Source organism: Pipra filicauda, unplaced genomic scaffold (assembly GCF_003945595.2).
Source record: "Pipra filicauda isolate LSUMZ 115617 unplaced genomic scaffold, ASM394559v2 scaffold32_size4067784_pilon, whole genome shotgun sequence".
Classification (NCBI taxonomy): Eukaryota; Metazoa; Chordata; class Aves; order Passeriformes; family Pipridae; genus Pipra; species Pipra filicauda.
The window spans coordinates 200,810-220,611 of NW_024104454.1; the positions used below are offsets into that span (position 1 = coordinate 200,810).

Sequence of the window (19,802 nt, forward strand, 5' to 3'; positions counted from 1 at the left end):
TAACAATATGGATGTGGAATGGAGTGATACCAGCATCTTGGGGTCCACGAAAAGTCAAATTTGAAGGAAGTCTCAGCTTTGTTAGATCTAACAAACATAAAATTGGCTGTGCACAAGTTCCAGTGTTCTGTCTTTGTAGTGAAAGAGTATAAGATTAGATCTGCTCCTTAGACTACTCTAACTTCCACTGACCTGAGCTTGGAGACTTTCCAGCAAGAGGACTTAGCTTAATGTGTAACAGTCCTTTACATATATTTTTTTATCCATTCATATTTTTCAATTCATATCTGACTCAGGAATTTGTTTGTGGAGAAACCACAGGAAAAAAAGAGAAACAGATATTGTGCAAGTAGATATTATATGGTTTAGGTGTATTCCTTGCCAATTAACCCTGTGTGTCAGGTTTTTTGATGAAGAATTGGCCCAGGCTAATATAATTGCAGGGATTAGAATTATTCAGAATGTGGTGTGCAATCAGAAATTGAGTATTCATTTGAATTTATGTCACACTTTGTTGTAAGGGATAAATTTGAATATACAAATATGATTTGTTTTCTTTTTCTGCAGAACCTCCAACTTGCTCCCCAGACCAGTTTACCTGTGCAACTGGAGAGATTGACTGTATCCCAATGGCATGGCGGTGTGATGGATTTCCTGAGTGTGATGACCAGAGTGATGAAGACAGTTGCCCCATATGCTCTGCATCCCAGTTCCAGTGTGAGAAGGGGCAGTGTATTGATGCACACTTGCGATGTAATGGAGAAATTGACTGTCAAGATAAATCTGATGAAGCAGATTGTGATAGTAAGATTAGTTTTCCTGAACTCGTGGTTCTAACATAAGCATTCATTTGGGATTCTAACTGTTCTTGAAATATATAGATACAAATCCTTTTTGCTGAGACATAGATTCCTGAATATAGATAAGAAATTCAGCAGTTATTTAGCAAAGTTTTATACAGGTCTGCTTAAGATAGTATGGACTGCATAAGGTTTTATAATATGTCAAGTTACTGCATTTTGTTATCATGTCAGTTCATCAGCTACACTTTGTTAGTTATTGTAAGACATTCTTGCTGATTGGATCTCAGTTTTGCCTCAACAGGACTGATTTGATAAAGATAGGGATTATTGGGATCAGAATTTTATTTTAGCCCCACTGAGTAGGATGTATAAGAACAAGAAGGAAGATTCAGAGATATGCAGACTTGCAATTTTCCCACAGCAGCAAAGCAGGTGTTCTGGTGCCTACCCGATCGTAATATAAAATGCACTGTGCCTTCATGTCTCACTTATTTCTGTTTTCTTAAGACACTGAAATGCTCCCAATGCTATCAGTACTAATCTTATCTTTCTTTCTGTGCAGCAATTTGTCTACCCAATCAGTTCCGATGTGCAAGTGGCCAGTGCATCCTCCTGAAGCAACAGTGTGACTCCTTTCCAGATTGTATTGATGGTTCTGATGAGCTTATATGTGGTGAGATGTCTTCTCTTGAGATTCGAGTGTTGTGTTCAATCATCATGTCCTACATCTCTATGCAGAGATGGTCTTTGCAGAGTAATATTCTTTCAGGGAAGCCCAGTGAATCAACACTCCCTTCTTTAGATGGGTCTTTAGATCTGTACTTAGGGGAACTTGATTCGACTGTGCTCAGTACCTTGGAAGTTGCAGAGCTGCTGCTAAGCTTGGGATGGCTTTTAAAGATGTGCAGCCCTATTCACTGCAATTACAGGGTCAAGCTAGAGGTTAATTATTTGGAGGAACTAGCATGCAATGAACAAGTGTCCACAAGAGACCACAAATCAGTCTCTTAAAGTGGAGGTGGGAAAAGAATATAAGGAGAGACCTTGAGTTTTCTGGGAAAAAATGTTAACTTTGAATTCTCATGGCAGTAGGTATGTGCAAGTTACAGACACACTCATGACAGTTGCTGTAATAGTCCTTAGACAGTCTGTTATTTTGCAGTTCCAAGTGGACAGTAAAATTCACTTGCTTGTGGCTCTCTTGCAGTTTCCATCTTTTTGCACTGTTGGGGTGACTAATGCATGAAATTTTCAGGTAACAGGAGAGATAAAGGGAGCATTTAGTAGCGCACAAGTGGTTTAGCAAAATATTTGAAACATAGCATTTTAGAATAAAAGCAAATACATCTGTCTGTGGTTCATTATGAACAGGGTTTGTGTAGAGAAATGCTGCACTTATGTTGCCTGTAGGACCAACCTTAGATGATTGTGAAGGTTTTAACATCTTAGAATCTTGTCGGGTTTTGAAGCACCATGTGTCGGAAGCTGTGCCACTGCTGAGATGAGAAAAGGAGTCACCAGGTTTGGTCCAGGGTAACCTTGGTTTTTCCTTCCATCTTCATGGTGGGTACTACAGGGAAAAGTATATTTCATGGATAAGAGTGGTGAAAAGAGCCCAAGTGGTGAATAGAAAAAAAAGGCTAAAAGAATGGAAACAAAAGGTTTGAGAAATTTCAGATTGAACCTGCTTCTCCCACATCTTCCATTTACCTCTCAGTTTTCACCCAGTTACCCTAATTCCCTGGATAATACAAAGTCACTTCTTCCTTTTTTTTTAGTTTCTTTGTGCACTTGGCAAACTTTTGTGCTGCAGTTTTAATGCAGCTGTTTCCTGTTTGCACTTTGGGTCCAGTCCTTCAATTAGATCTTAATTGATTTAAATGTGTCTTTATGTAGACACAAGATTGTCTCTTCTGGAGTCTCATTGTGGAACAGAGCATTCTGTGGTTTCCCATTTAACTGAGGGAAAGAACTCAAGTAGGGAATAAAAATGATTGCTACCTCCTAGAAAAGGATCTTATATTCAAAAGAAGCTAGGTTTAACCAAAATGAGATTTGTGTGTTTTAAAATAGCTTATTTGGGAACATGTTTTCATTTTGGCTTTGTTTTTTTCTGGTATCACAGCTGAACGAATCTGACTTTTTGAAAGTTAGGACCCTAGCTGACTTAAAAGCTGTCATGCACTAATAAGTGTGAAAAGCGATAAAGATTTTAGGATAGCAATGAGTTCTTGATGCTGAGCTGTTAAGAGTTTATTTGTATTTCCCTTATATTCCTTCTCAAATTTCAGTTGTTTTTCATTACCTTCCACTGCAGTGGAAACCAGAACCACTGGAGAAAAATTTTGTGAAGGGAAGTCTTGAATCTTATATAAACCCTTTCACTCTTACAACTTCATTAAGGGGGGGGATCTATAGCTTAAACTGAGCACGTAAAATTGATAGGCTTTGGACAAGTTTATTTTTATTTTTTCATTTTTTTAATATATCTATTTGTGGGAATCACATGGAAAAAATCACTTTCCCTGAAGAACATTGCATATGTGAAAAACAGAGGTGTGATGTTTATCTGACAAGAATTTTTAATGTGTTACCCATAATCAGGGAGAGATACGATGTGTAGCTCATCTCAAATACTGCAGCACTTTTTATTTTTTAACACTGGGCTATAATGGGGGGGGGGGGAATAACAAGTATTTGAGATACTCTGGATTGTGTTTTCCTTACAATTTGGAAGGTGGGTTTTTTGAAAGCAAGTCATATTTTAGGAAAAGTATTCTGTTTTAAGACCTATATTAGCTAGGAAGAGATCCACTGCTTAATACATATGATAGCTTCCCTACTGGTAAAGTTTCAAATTTTTTTAAATGTTATTGCTAGTCCAAATGGCTTTTGAGAGAGCAGATTCCTGACTAAGGACTTAGGGAGCATCCTGTATCTTGGAGGGAGGGAAAGAAAAGGAAACTTATATGTTGTTGTTATATCAAGATGACAAGTAATCCTGTTACAAGATTAATTGCTCGACAAAAAGGAGAGTACTTCGCTCATACTGCTTTATGGAGGGGGGAAGGAAACGTGAAGTCTTTTGCATTGAGTCAGAATATATGCCTGAGTGTGACGCAGATACTTTTAAAGACACTGTGTGAATAACTCTGAGCTGATTTGCTGCACGAGCTCCAGGACAGCAGCATATATACTGCTCCATGTTTAATGACTGACCTCCTTTGTTTTTTTTCTCCTCTCTTTCCAGAAAAATCAAAGCCAGCCTCAGATGAGTCACAGCCACACAGTAGTGCCATTGGTCCTGTCATTGGTATAATACTGTCACTTTTTGTCATGGGAGGAATGTACTTTGTTTGCCAGCGAGTGGTGTGTCAGCGCTATGCTGGGCCCAACAGTCCTTTTCCACATGAGTATGTCAGTGGCACCCCTCATGTCCCTCTTAATTTTATTGCTCCGGGAAGTTCTCAGCACGGCACTTTTACTGGTAAGGATGCTAAGGACCTTGCATTTAACCAGTACCATTACATTGTCTGGATTTCAAGTTTTACAGATCATTAAGAGTGCTAGCTGTGGAGTTTTCAAAGAACAGAAATTAGATGTTGATCTGCTCATGGGTTTTGGATATGCAATATTGGAAACTAAGAATGCACGTGTCATTCAGTGTCCTAGTGTGAGCTCTGTGGAATTGTTCTTTGTGTCTTGTACTCAGATGTCCTTCTGTTTGTCCTGTCCATCAGAGGTCTTTACACAGTTGTGTCCTGTCTGCTTAGGATGGGTAAATTAATCTACAGTGGAAAGAAAAGGAGTAAAGAAGTGAAGCAGCTTAGTTTACTGTAGCAGTTTAGCTTACTGTAATACCAAAAAAGTAGGAGATAAACCTCCCCCACCGAAGTTACAACAGCAAATGTGGAAGAACACAAGGAGTCTGGGTGGGGTTTTGTAGTCTGGCTGCTCATTGCCTGACATGTAATGAAAACATCCCCTTTGGTTTAGCCCATCTCTGAGACAGCTTTGCTGTTTGCTTTTGGACAAAGTATTTATTCTCTCTCTGTCTCAGTCCTACATCTGTAAAACTGCAAAGCTTCTCTACCTTGCAAAGGATTGAAAGCATCCATTTGGAGAAGTGCATGCAGCTATGATGCTGACATCTTGAGAACTTGAAGTATAAATAAAAGCTCAGGACATTCAGAAAAGAATCCAGAAACACTTAAATGATGTCCCTCATTATTTTACAAATGTAAAATATATTTTGCATAGAGGAAATAGCAAATTCTTAACTACAAAGCCATGAGAAGGAAGAATATCTCTTCATATTTTTCAGGAAACTGGAAAGTAAATGTTCACCTGCAAACCTGCCAGGCAAGAAATCCATAATTCAGAGTGCATGCAATCTGCTTTTCATGTCAGCTGAAAACCAGATAGATGATAAATACAAATGAAAAGATGTGGCACTTCTTCATATTAAACAAGCTTTTGAGATGTGCTAATTGTTGTTTTCTTCTGGCCATGGCTTTGAAGATAGCCAGATACAACTTAGGTTTTAGCCTTTTTTGGACTTCAGTGGTGTGGTCAGCTATTCCTGCTTAACTTATGTTACTACAGTTATCAAGAGGGTTTTGTGGTAGGAAATAAAATTAGAGGATGAAATCATTGCAGGTGAAATCTTTGCAAGGATGTTTTAAATTGCACTTCACGCTATAAATCTTTTTTAATTAAAGCAAGTATCAGTGGTTTTTGTCTGTACTTCTGTAGGTGCTAAACCAAGCTGTCATTCTGATTCTCATTCATATTTGTGAGGGTTTATTTAATCCATATTGCTGTGACAAGTTACAACAGCTGAAAATATTACTATTTATGTTATTTCTAAAGAAAACACATAGATTCCTAATAGCATGGCATTTCCAAGAAAGATGTATAGTCATGAATGATGGTTACAAATAGATGACTCTGATTGTAATAAATATTTCCTGCATCTGAGAAAAATTCTAAAAAGTTCCCAAACTAAACTCTTCCATTAACACTGAATAGTCTGACAGGAAGAAGCTGAAAATTAATTGTCTGAATTAAGTGTACATTGGAGTAAAACAGATCACAGAATGTTCTCTTCCCTTCTCCTGTAATCCAGATTTCCTTCCTTTTGTCTCTGCTGATTTTCAATTTTAACTGTGATTATTTTCAATAAAAATAGTTGGGTTTTGCAGTTTTTCATGTACTTGAAGTTGAATTGCTTGAGATAGAAATGAAAACTCTGAAGGACTCCAGCTTGTTTTTCTTGGGCATTGTAGGGTACTTTCTTTTGCAAATGCCTAAGTTTGTTTAATTGGAAAATTTCGTAGTTAACAATTTGGGTGAAAAGTTTGAATCAACTGTTCTGGAGATTCCTTTCTCATCAGGGTGAGAGTAGATTGTGAAAAGTTCAGTGCTTCAGTGAGACAGTAGGTGGTCTGAGGGTGGGATGTTTTCTTTACAAAAAGTGTTTTTCATGGTAATCCTGAAGTTTTTACATAAAACACTCTTCCTAAAGTGACAACCATTATCATTGCACAGGTTTGCAAAGCTGTGGATTTATTTTATGTTTTGCATTGGTAAATCAAATTGTGGTTTATCTAACCTTGTTTTCCTGTCTGTTTGAAAACAGGCATCTCTTGTGGAAAGTCCATGATTAGCTCCATGAGTCTCATGGGAGGAAGCAGTGGTGCCCCACTGTATGACAGAAACCATGTTACTGGAGCCTCTTCAAGTAGCTCATCCAGCACTAAAGCCACTTTCTACCCACAGGTATGTCTTGAAAATGTACTTGTGAGCTAGGTATCTCCTCCTTCTCAAGAAAAGAAAGATGAAAATTTGTGCTACCAAATAGAATGTTAAGAACTGTTATTCTTGGGTGTTACAGTTTATGATATAGAGGCCCAGTTCAACACTCAATGAACTTCACAAAAGGGCTTTGTTGTAGTCCATCAGGACTATACAGTGTTTTATGGTGTCTAAAATGTTTTGTTATTAGAATGATACTCAGATGGTTTATTCCTGGACATTGCTGTTCTTCCCTTGGAGATGCCACCTCCTTTGTTCTTTGTAAAGTCTAATGTCAGTGGCCCAGTGACATTTTGCACTGCATGATGCTGCAGGCACACATGGAATAATAAGGCAAACAAGATACAACAGGACTGGAATGCAAACTAATGTGAAATAAGCTTGACTGGCTATTTAGATAAAGTGTCGATTGTTGATTCAGAAAACCAAGTGCATACACTGGGGGAAAACACTGGTACAGCAGTGTAAAGCAGAAATTGCTTTGCTTGCATTTTTCTGCTGCAAAAATTTAGCTCCATTTCTGGCTTTTAAGTGTTGGAAGTGACAGAATTTTAGTCACCATATCACATTTTCATGAATTCAAAGATGTATAGCAAGAATGGAAATTCTGTATGAATACATAGGAGAGAGGTACAAAAAGGTTACTGTTTGCCAGCATTTTGTCACAACAGTTTTTTTCCTTAGTGCTCCTGAGCAATACATTCGCTCTTACACTCACATAAGCTGCCAGAGTTGATCTGCCAGCTATGCAGGTGATTTTTCAGAAGTATTGAATTAGGAGCCCACATGAATGTGTGGATATACTTGCATTTGTGTTTACTTGTAAACTATTATGCTATATGTGGGCATTTTCATTGATAGTGTTTCAGCAAGTGACAAAGGTGCTCTCTATCCCCTTTAAGAAGGACAAAGATGGAAAAGAGAGGCTTGTGAGCTTATCTATTGATAAGGTAGAATTAGTTACTTACTTCTTGCATTGCCTTCTCTGTGAAGCCATCAAGAAGCTAGTCACAGCTAGCAGACATTTGGAACTCAGCAGCCCTTCTAATTTAGCCTGTCTCATGCTTCACCAGTGTCTCTCTAACAAACTGAACAATTTCATGCTAGTACCTGATTGATGTATCAGTGCCACACTAAAAAGGATGAACAGAAAAAACACTTACTTAAATAAAGCCTGAAAGAGAAAAGAAACCCCCAAGAGCTGATCTGCCTGTGTGATTGTATGGGATCTGTGTTGGTCAAAAGATCGAGTGTTCCGTTTGATTTTTGGCCTAAGCTAATCTGACTGTTGCTGGGAATTCTTCTTCCATGCTTTCCACTCTGGGCTATGTCAGCCAGGGCCTTCAAGGGATGATATCAACCTTTCCTTTATGAAAGGCATGCTGGATTCTTAGAAGGAAGCTAAAGTTACATTAAAGTTACTGCTTAATCCAAATGTTGTGGTGAGTTCTGCCTGGTAGCTGATTAGCCAGCTTTATGTTAATAATCAAAAGGACAGATCTCAGGACCTAGTTGTCTTGGCTTTTTCGTTTTGTTTTTACACATTTTTGTGTTAATGAGAGATGCTCCAGTGAATAGAGCCTGGAAAAGAATCAATGAAGTTATGCCAGTTTATATACATGAGAACCTGGCCACAGGCATCCTGGCTGACATGGTTTGCTGCATTTAATCTCAACATGAAGTGATATTGGTGCAGTTCAGGGTTTTAGTAGGAGCAAATGCAGTGCTCCTCCAAGGAAGAGGATTTCTGGAAGATACTCTTGGAGCAATTCCCCACACCTGGCAACAAGCTAGTCTCCTTTCACAGGAATCTGGATGCAGGGCTTGTCAGTATTAGTAACGATGAGCTCAACTCAATGGTCAGGAATCATTTTGCTGCACAGTGAAGACGGAAACAATGATCTCCACTCCAGTGATTTTAGAGTATTATTATGGGAGAAAAGCAGAGACAGAGGAAGGATGGTGACTGTGGCAGGCCATGATTTGGCAGAATGCCCAGGACAGGCAGTGTACGAGATGGTCACATCAGTAGCAAGGGTCAATCAACAGCAATGGTGCAATTTTCCACACTGGAAGGGGTGAAGAAGCATTCTTCTTGGGTTTAGGCCAATGTCCTGCTGGCCATGTCAGGGGTTCTGCTTCCTGCTAAAGGAAGAAGCCTAAATTATTCTGAGTCATGCTGAACTTTTTTTCTTGTGTGAAGGTTACCAGCAACCAGGTATATGCACACATAGGCAGGCTATAATTATATTTTAGCTCATAGGCTTTTGGCATTGTGAACTGTGCCAAAATGATACGTTTACAGAACAGCAGTAAAAATGAAACATTCGGGGAAGGGTGGAGTTGTATTATTATAGTAAAGGAACTTGGCTTCCTGGCCCTATTATTGAGCGGGGGGTATGTTTAGGGGCTGGGAGTGAAACATACTTTTTTTCCCATTAGCATCTGCTGAGGATGCTACCAGTCCTTATGTCCAAGTAAGTGCACTGAGGTTCTGCAAAATTAGGTCTAATTTCCAGCTTTACTGCAGCCTTCCAGCATAATAACGGATATGGCAAAGAAGAAAATGCCGTGTACTTTGAGAACTTTAAAGGCCTGCACTGTACCTAAGTCCAAAGTAAAGTCTTGTAATGAACTCTGATCTTTAAAAATGCATTAACCCATCCAAGCAGCAAGGAGAGGAAACTAGAATAAGGATGAGTGACAGGGTCAAGGCATAAATAATATTTTCAAACTAAATAAAGTTGTATAATTAACCCAAAATTTCACACTTCTTTTTCTTCTTCCTAGATCTTGAACCCACCTCCTTCCCCAGCTACTGATCGCTCCCTGTATAATGCAGAGATGTTTTATTCCTCAAACATTCCTTCAAACACAAGATCATACAGGTACAGTTCAGATAAAAAGGTTTGCCAAATTTTCTATTCATCTGCCTTTAATTTTAGATCCTAAGTAATATGTTCTTGTTCAGACATGACTTTATTTAAAAAATCCCTTTCTTCTTAATAAATGACCGTTCAAATTATGTATGTTATATTGCTGTGCAACAGTCACTGACCATCCTGTATAGAGAAGGTTGGTGTTCTCTGTCCGTTTCTTCAAGCTTGTCTTAAAACTCTTTGATAAGTCTTGAGGATAAGCCTAAATATATATATATATATATATATATATATAAATATAAATAAGCCTATTTCTTAGTGACTGGGCTAAATGGTCATGATGGTCTCCTCAGGCAGGTTGGGGGCTGGAAGAATATGCTGCTGGCTGAGGATACTTATGCCATTCAAATTTAACACAGTTCAGATACTTCCTGTTGGATTGCTCTGAAAGCCTGAATTAAGGCTCACATAGTATTAGTGAGCAGGCATCTTGACTGAGCACACAGAGCTGTTCATTTTCAATCTCTTTCTTTTTTCCTCAGATTGCAAATAATGCATGTGCTTTATTTTCTTTTTTTTTTTTTTCTTTTGCAGGCCATACCTTATACGAGGGATAGCTCCACCCACAACCCCATGCAGCACAGATGTTTGTGACAGTGACTATACTACCAGTCGATGGAAGGCCAACAAATACTATATAGATTTAAATTCAGACTCAGATCCTTATCCCCCTCCGCCCACACCTCGCAGTCAGTACATGTCGGCAGAAGAAAGTTGCCCTCCGTCTCCTGCCACGGAACGAAGCTATTTTCACCTCTATCCCCCTCCACCCTCTCCTTGTACAGACTCTTCATGACCTCAACAGAAGGAACTTTTCCTGTAAATATTTTAAAATATGAACAGATTTAAAATATATATTTTATGATTTAAAAATAAATCTGGGTGGGAATTAAACAAAACTAAATGTGAATAAAAATGGGTGGGAGGGATGGGGCTATGAAAAATTGTACAGAGGAAGAATATTTATAAAATTGATTTTTTTAACTTAATTTCCATTCTTTTGTGCCATATTTGCCTTTTTGAAGTCATGTACTGACTCGGTCTCCAAAGGATTTGGGGAGGGAATGTTGAGACTTTCTGCATTTTTAAGTCACCTTTTTACATGCAAAGTTTATGTGGTCCTTTTTATTAATGTGAAACAAGAAAACAAAGTGGCTTGTGAGAGGAGGAGGTGTCTAAAGAAAGATGCAGGTTTATCTGTAGAGAAGTAATACACATTTAAGTACAGTTGTCAGTATCATCCCTTCACCACCACTGGGAGAAAACATGCATGATCACAACCCTTAGATGCTCCTGTTTGCAAGTGAGCTGAATGCTTGCCAGCAGAACTTGTGTGCCAAGACCTGAATTTTAAACCTCCTTCTGCATTTGCTTAAGCATTGAACTGAAAGAACTCTTCTTTTGGCCAAACCTTCCAGCTTAACTAAACCCACAGGTGTCATGTCCTACCTCATGTCAGTACCACTCTGCACATGACCAATTCTGTAACTCATTCAAGTTAAATAAGATAACCAGTCCTAAAAAACGTTGTTTAGTTCTGATCAGTTCTCCACTTGACTAAGTGAATGGTAGCAGAAGCAGTTGTATTGATCTGTGGGTGAGAGCAAAGGTCAAGTTTAAGGTGGTATTTAAGGGAAGAGAATTGCCCAATAAACTGCAGATTTGGTCAGACTCACCATTTTAAATGTAATCAAACCAAGCTCCTTCATCCTTCCTTGTGAAGCTCTAATGACTGTCTGGGAAGAGGCTGAAATAGTCAGCTGGTTCTCAAAAGACAATGCTAGTTCTCTTTTTCCCAGAAGTCCAGTAATCACTGTGCCAGGTGTCTGAGATATTCACTGGTGTTGATTTGATCAGAGAATTGCTTCATCTTTTAATGTCCATTTTCCAAGTGGAATTGTCACTTGTATTCACATGAGGAAAGTTGTTTGAGTTTTAATCAGTGTTTGTAGAAAATGGTATCTGCATAGCTCAAATTAAAAATGCATTCAAACAGTTTAGTCGTATTCCACAGAAATTTGCCACGTAATTCAGATTTAGAAATAGACAGGAAAAAAAAGAACAGAGGGAGAAAAGCCAAATACTCATTTACTCTTTCTGTTGAAATACAAAAGATGAACTCTAATACAAACTGTTATAACCTAAGGACATCAAGATCAGCAAAGTGCTTGTGTTCCCAACTCCTAGCAAAAAAACCACTTTGGGAATGGGGGAGCTAGGATCAGTCCCTTTCAAATTCAGAAGATAAATTTTTACTTTGATTGCTCTTTTGCTGGAGCAAAAGGGATTGGGTATTGTTATGGCACTTTATAAATTCAGCACTGGTAATGATAATGTGATGCCTCCTTGGGACATCTGAGGGAAGTTCTGAATATGCAAACTTGCACCTGTTTCTGCAGCAGCTGCTGAATAACAGATGCATTGGGCCTCTGACAGCTTTAATATTGACGGCAACAACGAAAACTTTCCTTGTCTGAACTTAAACTGTAACTTGGTTTTGGGTCTTTTTAGCAAGTTACTTGAGTGCACATCAGAGAAACCCTACAACTCTGGGAGAGAGGTCTTTGTTGTGGTGGTGGAAGGGCTGGGACCACAGTGTTCTGGTCTAGTTTGTGTTTATTACTCCAGATCTGTTCTTCCTGTCTGTTTAGTTCAAGGATAGAATTTGTGCTGTCACTGACTGCTGTCAGTGAAGCTCTTAAAGTAGGTTTCACTATCTTATCACTAAATTTTTCCTTGAGAAATGAAGCACAAAGAAGATGTCCATGGTTTTTCATAGAGAAAAGTACAGAAAGGGAGAATACAGCACTGGAGTTTAAGAATGGATTCTTTCCTCATCCTCTATGAAGATTAGTAATTTTGTAGTATGCCATGATGGGCAAGATCATAGTTTGTTTACTCTTGGAGTGACTTGGTACATCTCTGAACTAGTGGTTTGGTGAAAAAAAGCAATTCTCACATGATCATGTTTCAATTAACTAAATTAGGAATATAGATGCACAGATTATTTTATGAACCACAACAGTCATATAAAAGGGTATTTGTTCTGCATTACAGCAGTTGGTAGTCCAATATCATATCATATGTAATTTTCTGCATGATAACTATTCACTGTTTATAATGAATTCATTAGTTGTTTTGTGTTACAATTCTAGCTTAGAGAAATACCGGATTAATTTTCCTGTATTCCTGTGATGACACTGGATGCAAAATTACTTCAATTTTTTTTTTCATTAAACCACTGATCTTTTTAAGAGCCACAATTATAACAAGCATAACCACTTCATCTGAAGACTTGTATCCTATTACAAACCTTGGAACTGAGACCAAGAAAATTATCATTCTTGCTGAGAGCTAAACTCTCTTAAAAGTCACATTCTTTTGGAGCTTAAGTGTTCAGAAGGAAGGAAGCATTTGCTGAATGGGGTAAATTAAGTGTACATTTTTATTTCAGTTGAACATTCATAGCCTCTTGCTGCTGATGTTTGCTGAGAAATTCCCTCCTCTGAGGCACCTGAAGTTTGGTGAACAGAATCTAAGCCCCATATTGCTCCATAATACTGACATTAAAAGCCTCTTCCAAAAAAGATTGTATACAAATTTAGCATCTTAACATTTAAATACTAAATACTGGATTTGATTGCTGTAGACTGCTGCTGCATTGTAGAGTGCAGTAGATTACTGCACTCCTTATGTTAGAAAAGACCAGAAAGAAAATTTGAGTGACAGGAGTGACTTCTCTCCAGAAATAACTTCACTGTGTACTTAGTGGTTTCTATCCTGTGAGCTTTCAGGCTAAAACATAGAAAATAGGTGCTATTTTCTAGATCAGGATGAGAGAAAGAGTTGCAGGGAATTACTTATGAGAAGTTGTAGCAGTTCAGGGATGAATAGGAAATGTGGGAGGGGAAGGTTGTATTTTTGTAAGGTTGAAGCATAGTTTTATTAATGCAAAAGTTTTCTGTGAGAAAGTGGACTGAAATATTCTGAGAGTTCTACCCTAAGAACCTGCAGAGGGTGCATGTGGTTTGACTACCTGTGTGAGCTTGTGAGTACTTGAATCAGTGTTTTCAACCACTATTTTCCAAGCCCGTTATGACTGCATATTAGCACTTGGAACAACTCACGGTGTAGTACAGAATGGTGTCTGCAGAGCAGCTAGTAATGGACAAATGATATGATTGACTCTGTTTACATTTAAAGGAGAGATGTCCTAGCAGAGAGCAGCTTACCTGCTTTCCAATGCAGTCATGAAAGCAGCCACTTAGTCATCTTCTCTTTTGTAGAATTTGTCCTGTCTGCAGGGCAGGTGTAGCAGCAGTGTGAAGCTATAGGTAAATGGACAAGTAATCATCTTTGACAGTGAAGTATTCTTTAATTCCAAGGAAAGTTTTCTGTAAATTGTCACAGAATTATGGCTTGACTTTACTTCAGCTGGACTGGTCAACAGCTGCTGCTGCTTTAAATTTGCAGTGGAGGTAATGAGTTTGTTCATTATTGCTGGATGAGTTTGAGGAAATGTCATGAGCACTATCCCAGCTGTTTTACTTAGACTTCTCCTGTCTGGACAGATTGCTAAAGAGCATTTAGTCTAAGATTAAGCTAAATCTGTATGTATAACAAATAATGTCTTCTTCAGGATAGCGTCAGTACAAAATGCTCCATGTCTAAAAATGAGATTGTGTCATTATCAGCATATTTGAAAGAGGAAGGCAAAAAAGAGTAGAAGAAAATTCTTTTGAAATAACGGCTTTGATTTTCAGTAATAAACCTTCATTTCTGTGGTTTGCAAAGGGTGCAAGCACTTCCCTAAAAATTCTAATTCTTTTCAAAGTAACAACAAAGTGGTCTCTTCTTTCAATACTTGTTCTATACACTTAGGATGGGCTTTCAGGAAATCTCCAGGCCCATTTACCCTAGATCTGTTCTTCATCTAGTGTCTAGAAGGTCATATGCAAGATCTAGGACTCACCATATTCTCCCCATTTTATGCCAACTGGTGCCTCTTGGATTCTGGGTCTTTTGACATTCTGAAGCTCTGTACACAGCAGTGAAAAAGGATTTGGAAGCAGGAGCACTCAAGTGAGGGCTGGTCATGCTGGACTGATGTCATTCCTCCATTGTCTGCAGGGTCAGATCCCTCTGCTAGGGAGAGCTCTTGTGCTGCCCTTCATCAGAGCCTCTAAAGCATGTTGTACTACTTTACAAGTGTGCACAGTTAAACTTCACAAATGTTGTGTGTCCTGTTTGCTTCGAGCATTTTTGGAAGCAGATCTTTTCTGTCAGTCATTTTGTTGGGGTTTATGTTAAGTCAGTCCAAATGAGTAGCTGTGCTTACAATTGTACCACAAGTGATATCCATTAATGTCAGGAAATGAAAACAGAAGGCAAGCATGTTCCCAGTAATTAATAACACACAAGACTGCCTGGCACGGAGCCCTGAATTGGAAGTAACATATTTGCTCTTAACAGTGCTGAAGGGCATTTTGTAAACATCCATGCCTGGACAGAGCCTTAGACAAGCCACTGTCAAAGATGATAACTGTTTACAGATCACTCATTTGGTTGTTTCTATGTTTGTTATGACTCTATTATGAATTATGAGTACAGTCTTCACTGTAAATTTGGCTCATCGGTAGAAGATTCATTGAAGGCTGAATCCTAAACTCTGAGAGGTGTCTACTGTTTCTGCTGCTGTTCCCTTAGGTACTGCAATACTTTCTTATCATCATTATATGTAAAACTCCCCTTCTTCAGCTGTTGTAAGTTTAGCTAAACAGCTTAGGGGATTTACTACATGTTAAAAGAAATACTAATATACATAGATATTTTCAATCCTGTCAGGTCTTCTACCTCTCCTCCTGAGAACACTCCAGTATTTGTTTATTCTGAGGTTGGCCAACTATGCTGTGGGCCTTTTCACAGCGGATCATACCCCTGTAGGGAAAAAAATGAAAAAGGAAAACTTTATTTTAAATCAATGTTAAGCCTGCTGATAGGAATGATGGAAACCAGTCTGACGTGTCTTCTGCATCCCACAACAAAAGCCTTCGAAATGCCGTGTCGTGACACACTGACAGTGCTCCCAGCCACCTGTGACAGCAAGCTGCCACATCCTGGCTGTTCCCAGCATGAACCACAGCCCTTGTTGCAGCCCACCACTGGAGTCAGGGGCTAGGTTCTCACCAGCCAACACAGAATCCTGGTGGATAGAAGACCACAATGGCTATTCCTAAATGGTCATTTTATATTGACAAAATACATGCAGATAATGAGCTTAGAAGGACTTATCAGAGGAGAAAAGTGAGTTTGACAGCTACAGTGACAGACTGATTCACCAACATCGACACTTTTGAAAAGCAAGTACTCCCAATGATGCACCTCTCTGTAAATAAGAATAATGCTACTGTTGTGACAGCATTCCTGGGGTAGCTGTGTTTGACAAAGGGAGCGATATTCCAGTTTGCTTTGTACCGAGATCCTGCAGTCTGTAAATAGTTGTAAATGGAATTCATCAGCCTGTGGAGATAAAACAAAAGCTGTTGAAAGCAGGAGAACTGCTTTGCTGTTGTACGGGAAATTTGGAGGGCGTCATAAACAAAACTCTAACCTAGACCGCTTTCTTACTTACCTACTTGTATCGCAATTGCTGCTATTGTAAATGTACAGGAATATACAAAGAGTACCAAGAATTTTTATGATATAACCAACACATAATCTTTTTATATTTATATTAAAATGTGTATTCTGCAAACACCGTAATAATTACAGCTTTATTTGTGTATCATTTTGTAGCATTTGTTACCTCAAAAGACAACCAAACCCAATACTTCAGTGCCTTGTGTATTTTAAACAGATTAACGTATAAACTGGGGGGGGGGGGGAAGTATATTGTACTCCACTGGTTTTAACAAAGCTTTGTATCATTGTTAGGGTTCTCTTCAGTTAAAATACATACAACCACAAGTTGGGGAACTAACTGAAAGCTTACAGCTTTGGAGATTTTTAGAGCATGCATGTTTTGAATTTGTAATATATTGGAATTTCTCTCAAATGCATTCTTTCAAGTTAATTTTGATTTATATATTCATATCTATTTCAACAGAAATCCCAATACCTGTCAAAAATACGTAGCATTTTTTAAAATATAAATTCCAGTAACTGACACTTATGTATTTGGGGGTTAAATTACTGCTGTTTTCAGCTCATCACCATTTTCATCAGAGCCATAAAATCTTCATTGTGTTACAGAAAGTCTTTATCAATTATTTTTCCAAGCATAGTCTTCTAGCATACAAATGACTTGGTAATACTGTTGTAAAATAAACTTCTTTGAGGCTGTCATCACCTCAGATTATCCTACGTTAACAATTTTCTGGTCATGAAACTGCAATGTTTCTTTATGTTAACAAAACCAAAGGCTTGTTTGAAGTAACTGGTATTTTGTATAAATATTTGTACAGATAACAGACTCTGTATTTGTACTATAGATTATGTGGATTTTGTTTTATAATAAATACTTTAAAAAGATTTGGTTAGCAGCTCTTTTTATGAGCAAAGCTGTTTCATCACCTACAGTAGAGACAACCAGCCATATCACGATTGTTTTAGATACTATTTAAGATACAGATAGTGTTGCTGTCTCCTTGGTTTAAATTTTAAAATGTACAACAACAGCAAGAGCAGAAGAGTGAAGAGGGTGACTGGAAAATGAATCACCTTTAGAATTACAATTGTTAGCTAGCTAAAGAACTTACCACAAGTTTGTTAGCATCATGACCTATAAAAATTGTTACACTCCATTGGAACAATCTCAAGTGTTTTGAGTAGACCAGATCTGATCTGTATTTCCTTTTTAATTGTATGGTATCTTTTAAATGAACGCTCTAGGACATCAAAGTAAACTTTTTAACTAGTGGCTTCTCTTTTTCTGTGGTGAACGTACTTGAAAACTAGTTTCATGGGTCTAGTTTAGTCTTGATTTCTACAGTCAATATTGGTGGTCTCAGATTTGTGAGATTTACTGTTTAACCTTGAAGTCAAAACAATTTAAATGGAGATATCCTTTCCCCTGCATGGTGGTTAGATTAAACTTAGAATGAAGCCTTTCTGAACAGTCATCAGCAGTCCTGGTGATGTCCAGTTCCATTTCTTTGGGCTTTTCCAGAGTAGAAAAAATTTTAGCATACAAATTCAGGGACATGCCTGTTTCCTGCAAAATTCTCTCAGTTTTGTATTGTACTGAACTAGAAAATGTCAAGAGATTTTTTCCTTTTATCCACATAATCCTTGCTAATAAAGCTTAATATAAATAGACCCTGGAGCCATCATATAATGGCTGCCTGACCGTAGTGGTTTATACTGTCACTGTGATTAAGATGCATTTGTAGTTTGTAGGAAAAAAAATAATAATCTGAAGTTCCTGTGCTGTGTACAGCCTTCCATCATCCTATTGTGTTATAAAAGTGGGACCAAATTACCCAGAAGAATGGAAAGCTTTTTGGGATTTCATATGGCATGAAGCAGAACTTGTGGCTGTAGCTAGGCTTTCTCTCCTGAGAAGATGCACAAGGACTTTGCCTCTTGGAGTGGAGTGGACCCTGTCTGATGTAGTGGCTGGTTGCAGAGAGGTGTGTGATACATATATCCCACACAAGGAATACAGATTTCTGCACAGCATACCTAACATTCCTGTTCCCCTAGTGCCTTAATCCCAGATGTTTTTTAAAAATGGAGGAGACAGTATTTTCTGTTTGCTCCAGAAAAACTTGCTCAGTTGTCTGACTGGATTTTTGTAGTCTTACGCTCCCACAATTTACAGATTCCTTAATGTGTTAATTGGGAAATAAAGCTCTGTTATATCATTGTCTGAATGGAACCTAAATATGTTACCAGGACCAAACCTGCAGTCACAGGGAAGGATGCCTAATTCTAAATCCACTGGTCCTGATCTTGTACAAAATTGCCCCAGCTGTTACTGTCCATGGCAGGGCAGGTAAGGTGTTTGGTTGATTTTGTGCAGCATCACCAAGGATTCAAGTGAGTAACTAATTGCATCTGGATGCGCTAGGAAGTGGCTTAAGTAGTTGAAATGCATTCTGTCACAGCATGGGTGACTCACAGCTGTGCTGGGGAAAAGCTTGGTCCTGACCTATTCAGCTGTACCAATCTCCTTCCGTGCTTTATGCCAGCCTCAAAGCAACCTGGAGTGAAATGCTGCACATCAGAGCAGTGTCGAAGCTATCTGTGTTACAGACCCTAAAAAGGATAATTAGGCATGAGTGTGATGGGTTGACCCTGGCTGGATGCCAGCTGCCCACCAAGCTGCTCTATCACTCCCCTTCTCATTAGGATGAAGGGAAGAGAAAATAAAATGGAAAAAACTTTCATGGGTCAAGATAAAGGCAGTTTAATAAAGCAAAAGCAAAGGTCATACACAGAAGCAAAGGAAAACAACCAATATCTTCTCTACTTCCCATCAGCAGGCGATGCCCTTCTGCTTCCCTGAAAGTAGTGCTTAAGTACACGTGGCAGTTGCTCCACAACACAAACATCATCAATGACTAATGCCCTCCGTTCTCTTCTTTTCTCTTAGCTTTTACTGCTGAGCAGACATCATATGGTATGGAATATCCCTTTGGTCATTTGGGGGATGTTCCTTCCCAAGATCTTGCCCACCCCCTAGCCTAATAGTGAGGGGGAGAATGCTGGAGAGACAGCCCTGATGCTGTGGGAGCTCAGCAGTTGCCAAAACACGGGGGTGTTACAAATACCTTTGCAGCTGTCAATGCAAAACACAGCACTGAGAGCTGATATGGGGAAAATTAACTTCATCTCAGCCAGACCCAATAAAATGAGGTAACTGTGGCCACATGTTGCCAAAAAGCCCACATAGAGTTATGGGGAGAAGAAAATTCTTCCTGCAAAACTAATGCTTTTTAGAACAGGTACTCCCCAGATGTTTGCTTTTCAACCACCTATGCTCTGAGGGGTTTTACACAGGTTGTCCTTTGAGTGAGAGGCCAGGAGATGGTGGGGTGGCCTTTTGGGCAGTGCGTGCTGCTGTGTAGAGCATGGTGGGGGAAGGCAATCAAACACACAAGCTCTCTGGTTTCTGCGTGAGAGACTGACTGCAACAGGCTGCCCACAGCCCTGCGAACAGCACAGGGCACTACACACCACAGCCTTCTATTGACCAGTGCAGGTGGTTGCTGGAATCTGCTCAGAAATCAGATAGGAAGAG

General features: G+C 38.9%; 1 protein-coding gene across 1 annotated transcript in view; it reads left to right on the forward strand.

The window, feature by feature from the left end:
• The window catches only part of LRP5 (LDL receptor related protein 5), a 141,907-nt gene extending 124,818 nt beyond the window's left edge, over positions 1-17,089 (forward strand). The window contains exons 18-23 of the mRNA XM_027732639.2: positions 568-804; positions 1,366-1,476; positions 4,054-4,290; positions 6,445-6,584; positions 9,411-9,508; positions 10,094-17,089. Coding sequence (XP_027588440.1) covers positions 568-804; positions 1,366-1,476; positions 4,054-4,290; positions 6,445-6,584; positions 9,411-9,508; positions 10,094-10,355 — 1,085 coding nt within the window. The 3' untranslated portion in view covers positions 10,356-17,089. The remainder of the gene's footprint in view (positions 1-567; positions 805-1,365; positions 1,477-4,053; positions 4,291-6,444; positions 6,585-9,410; positions 9,509-10,093) is intronic.
• Positions 17,090-19,802: the final 2,713 nt, after the last annotated feature.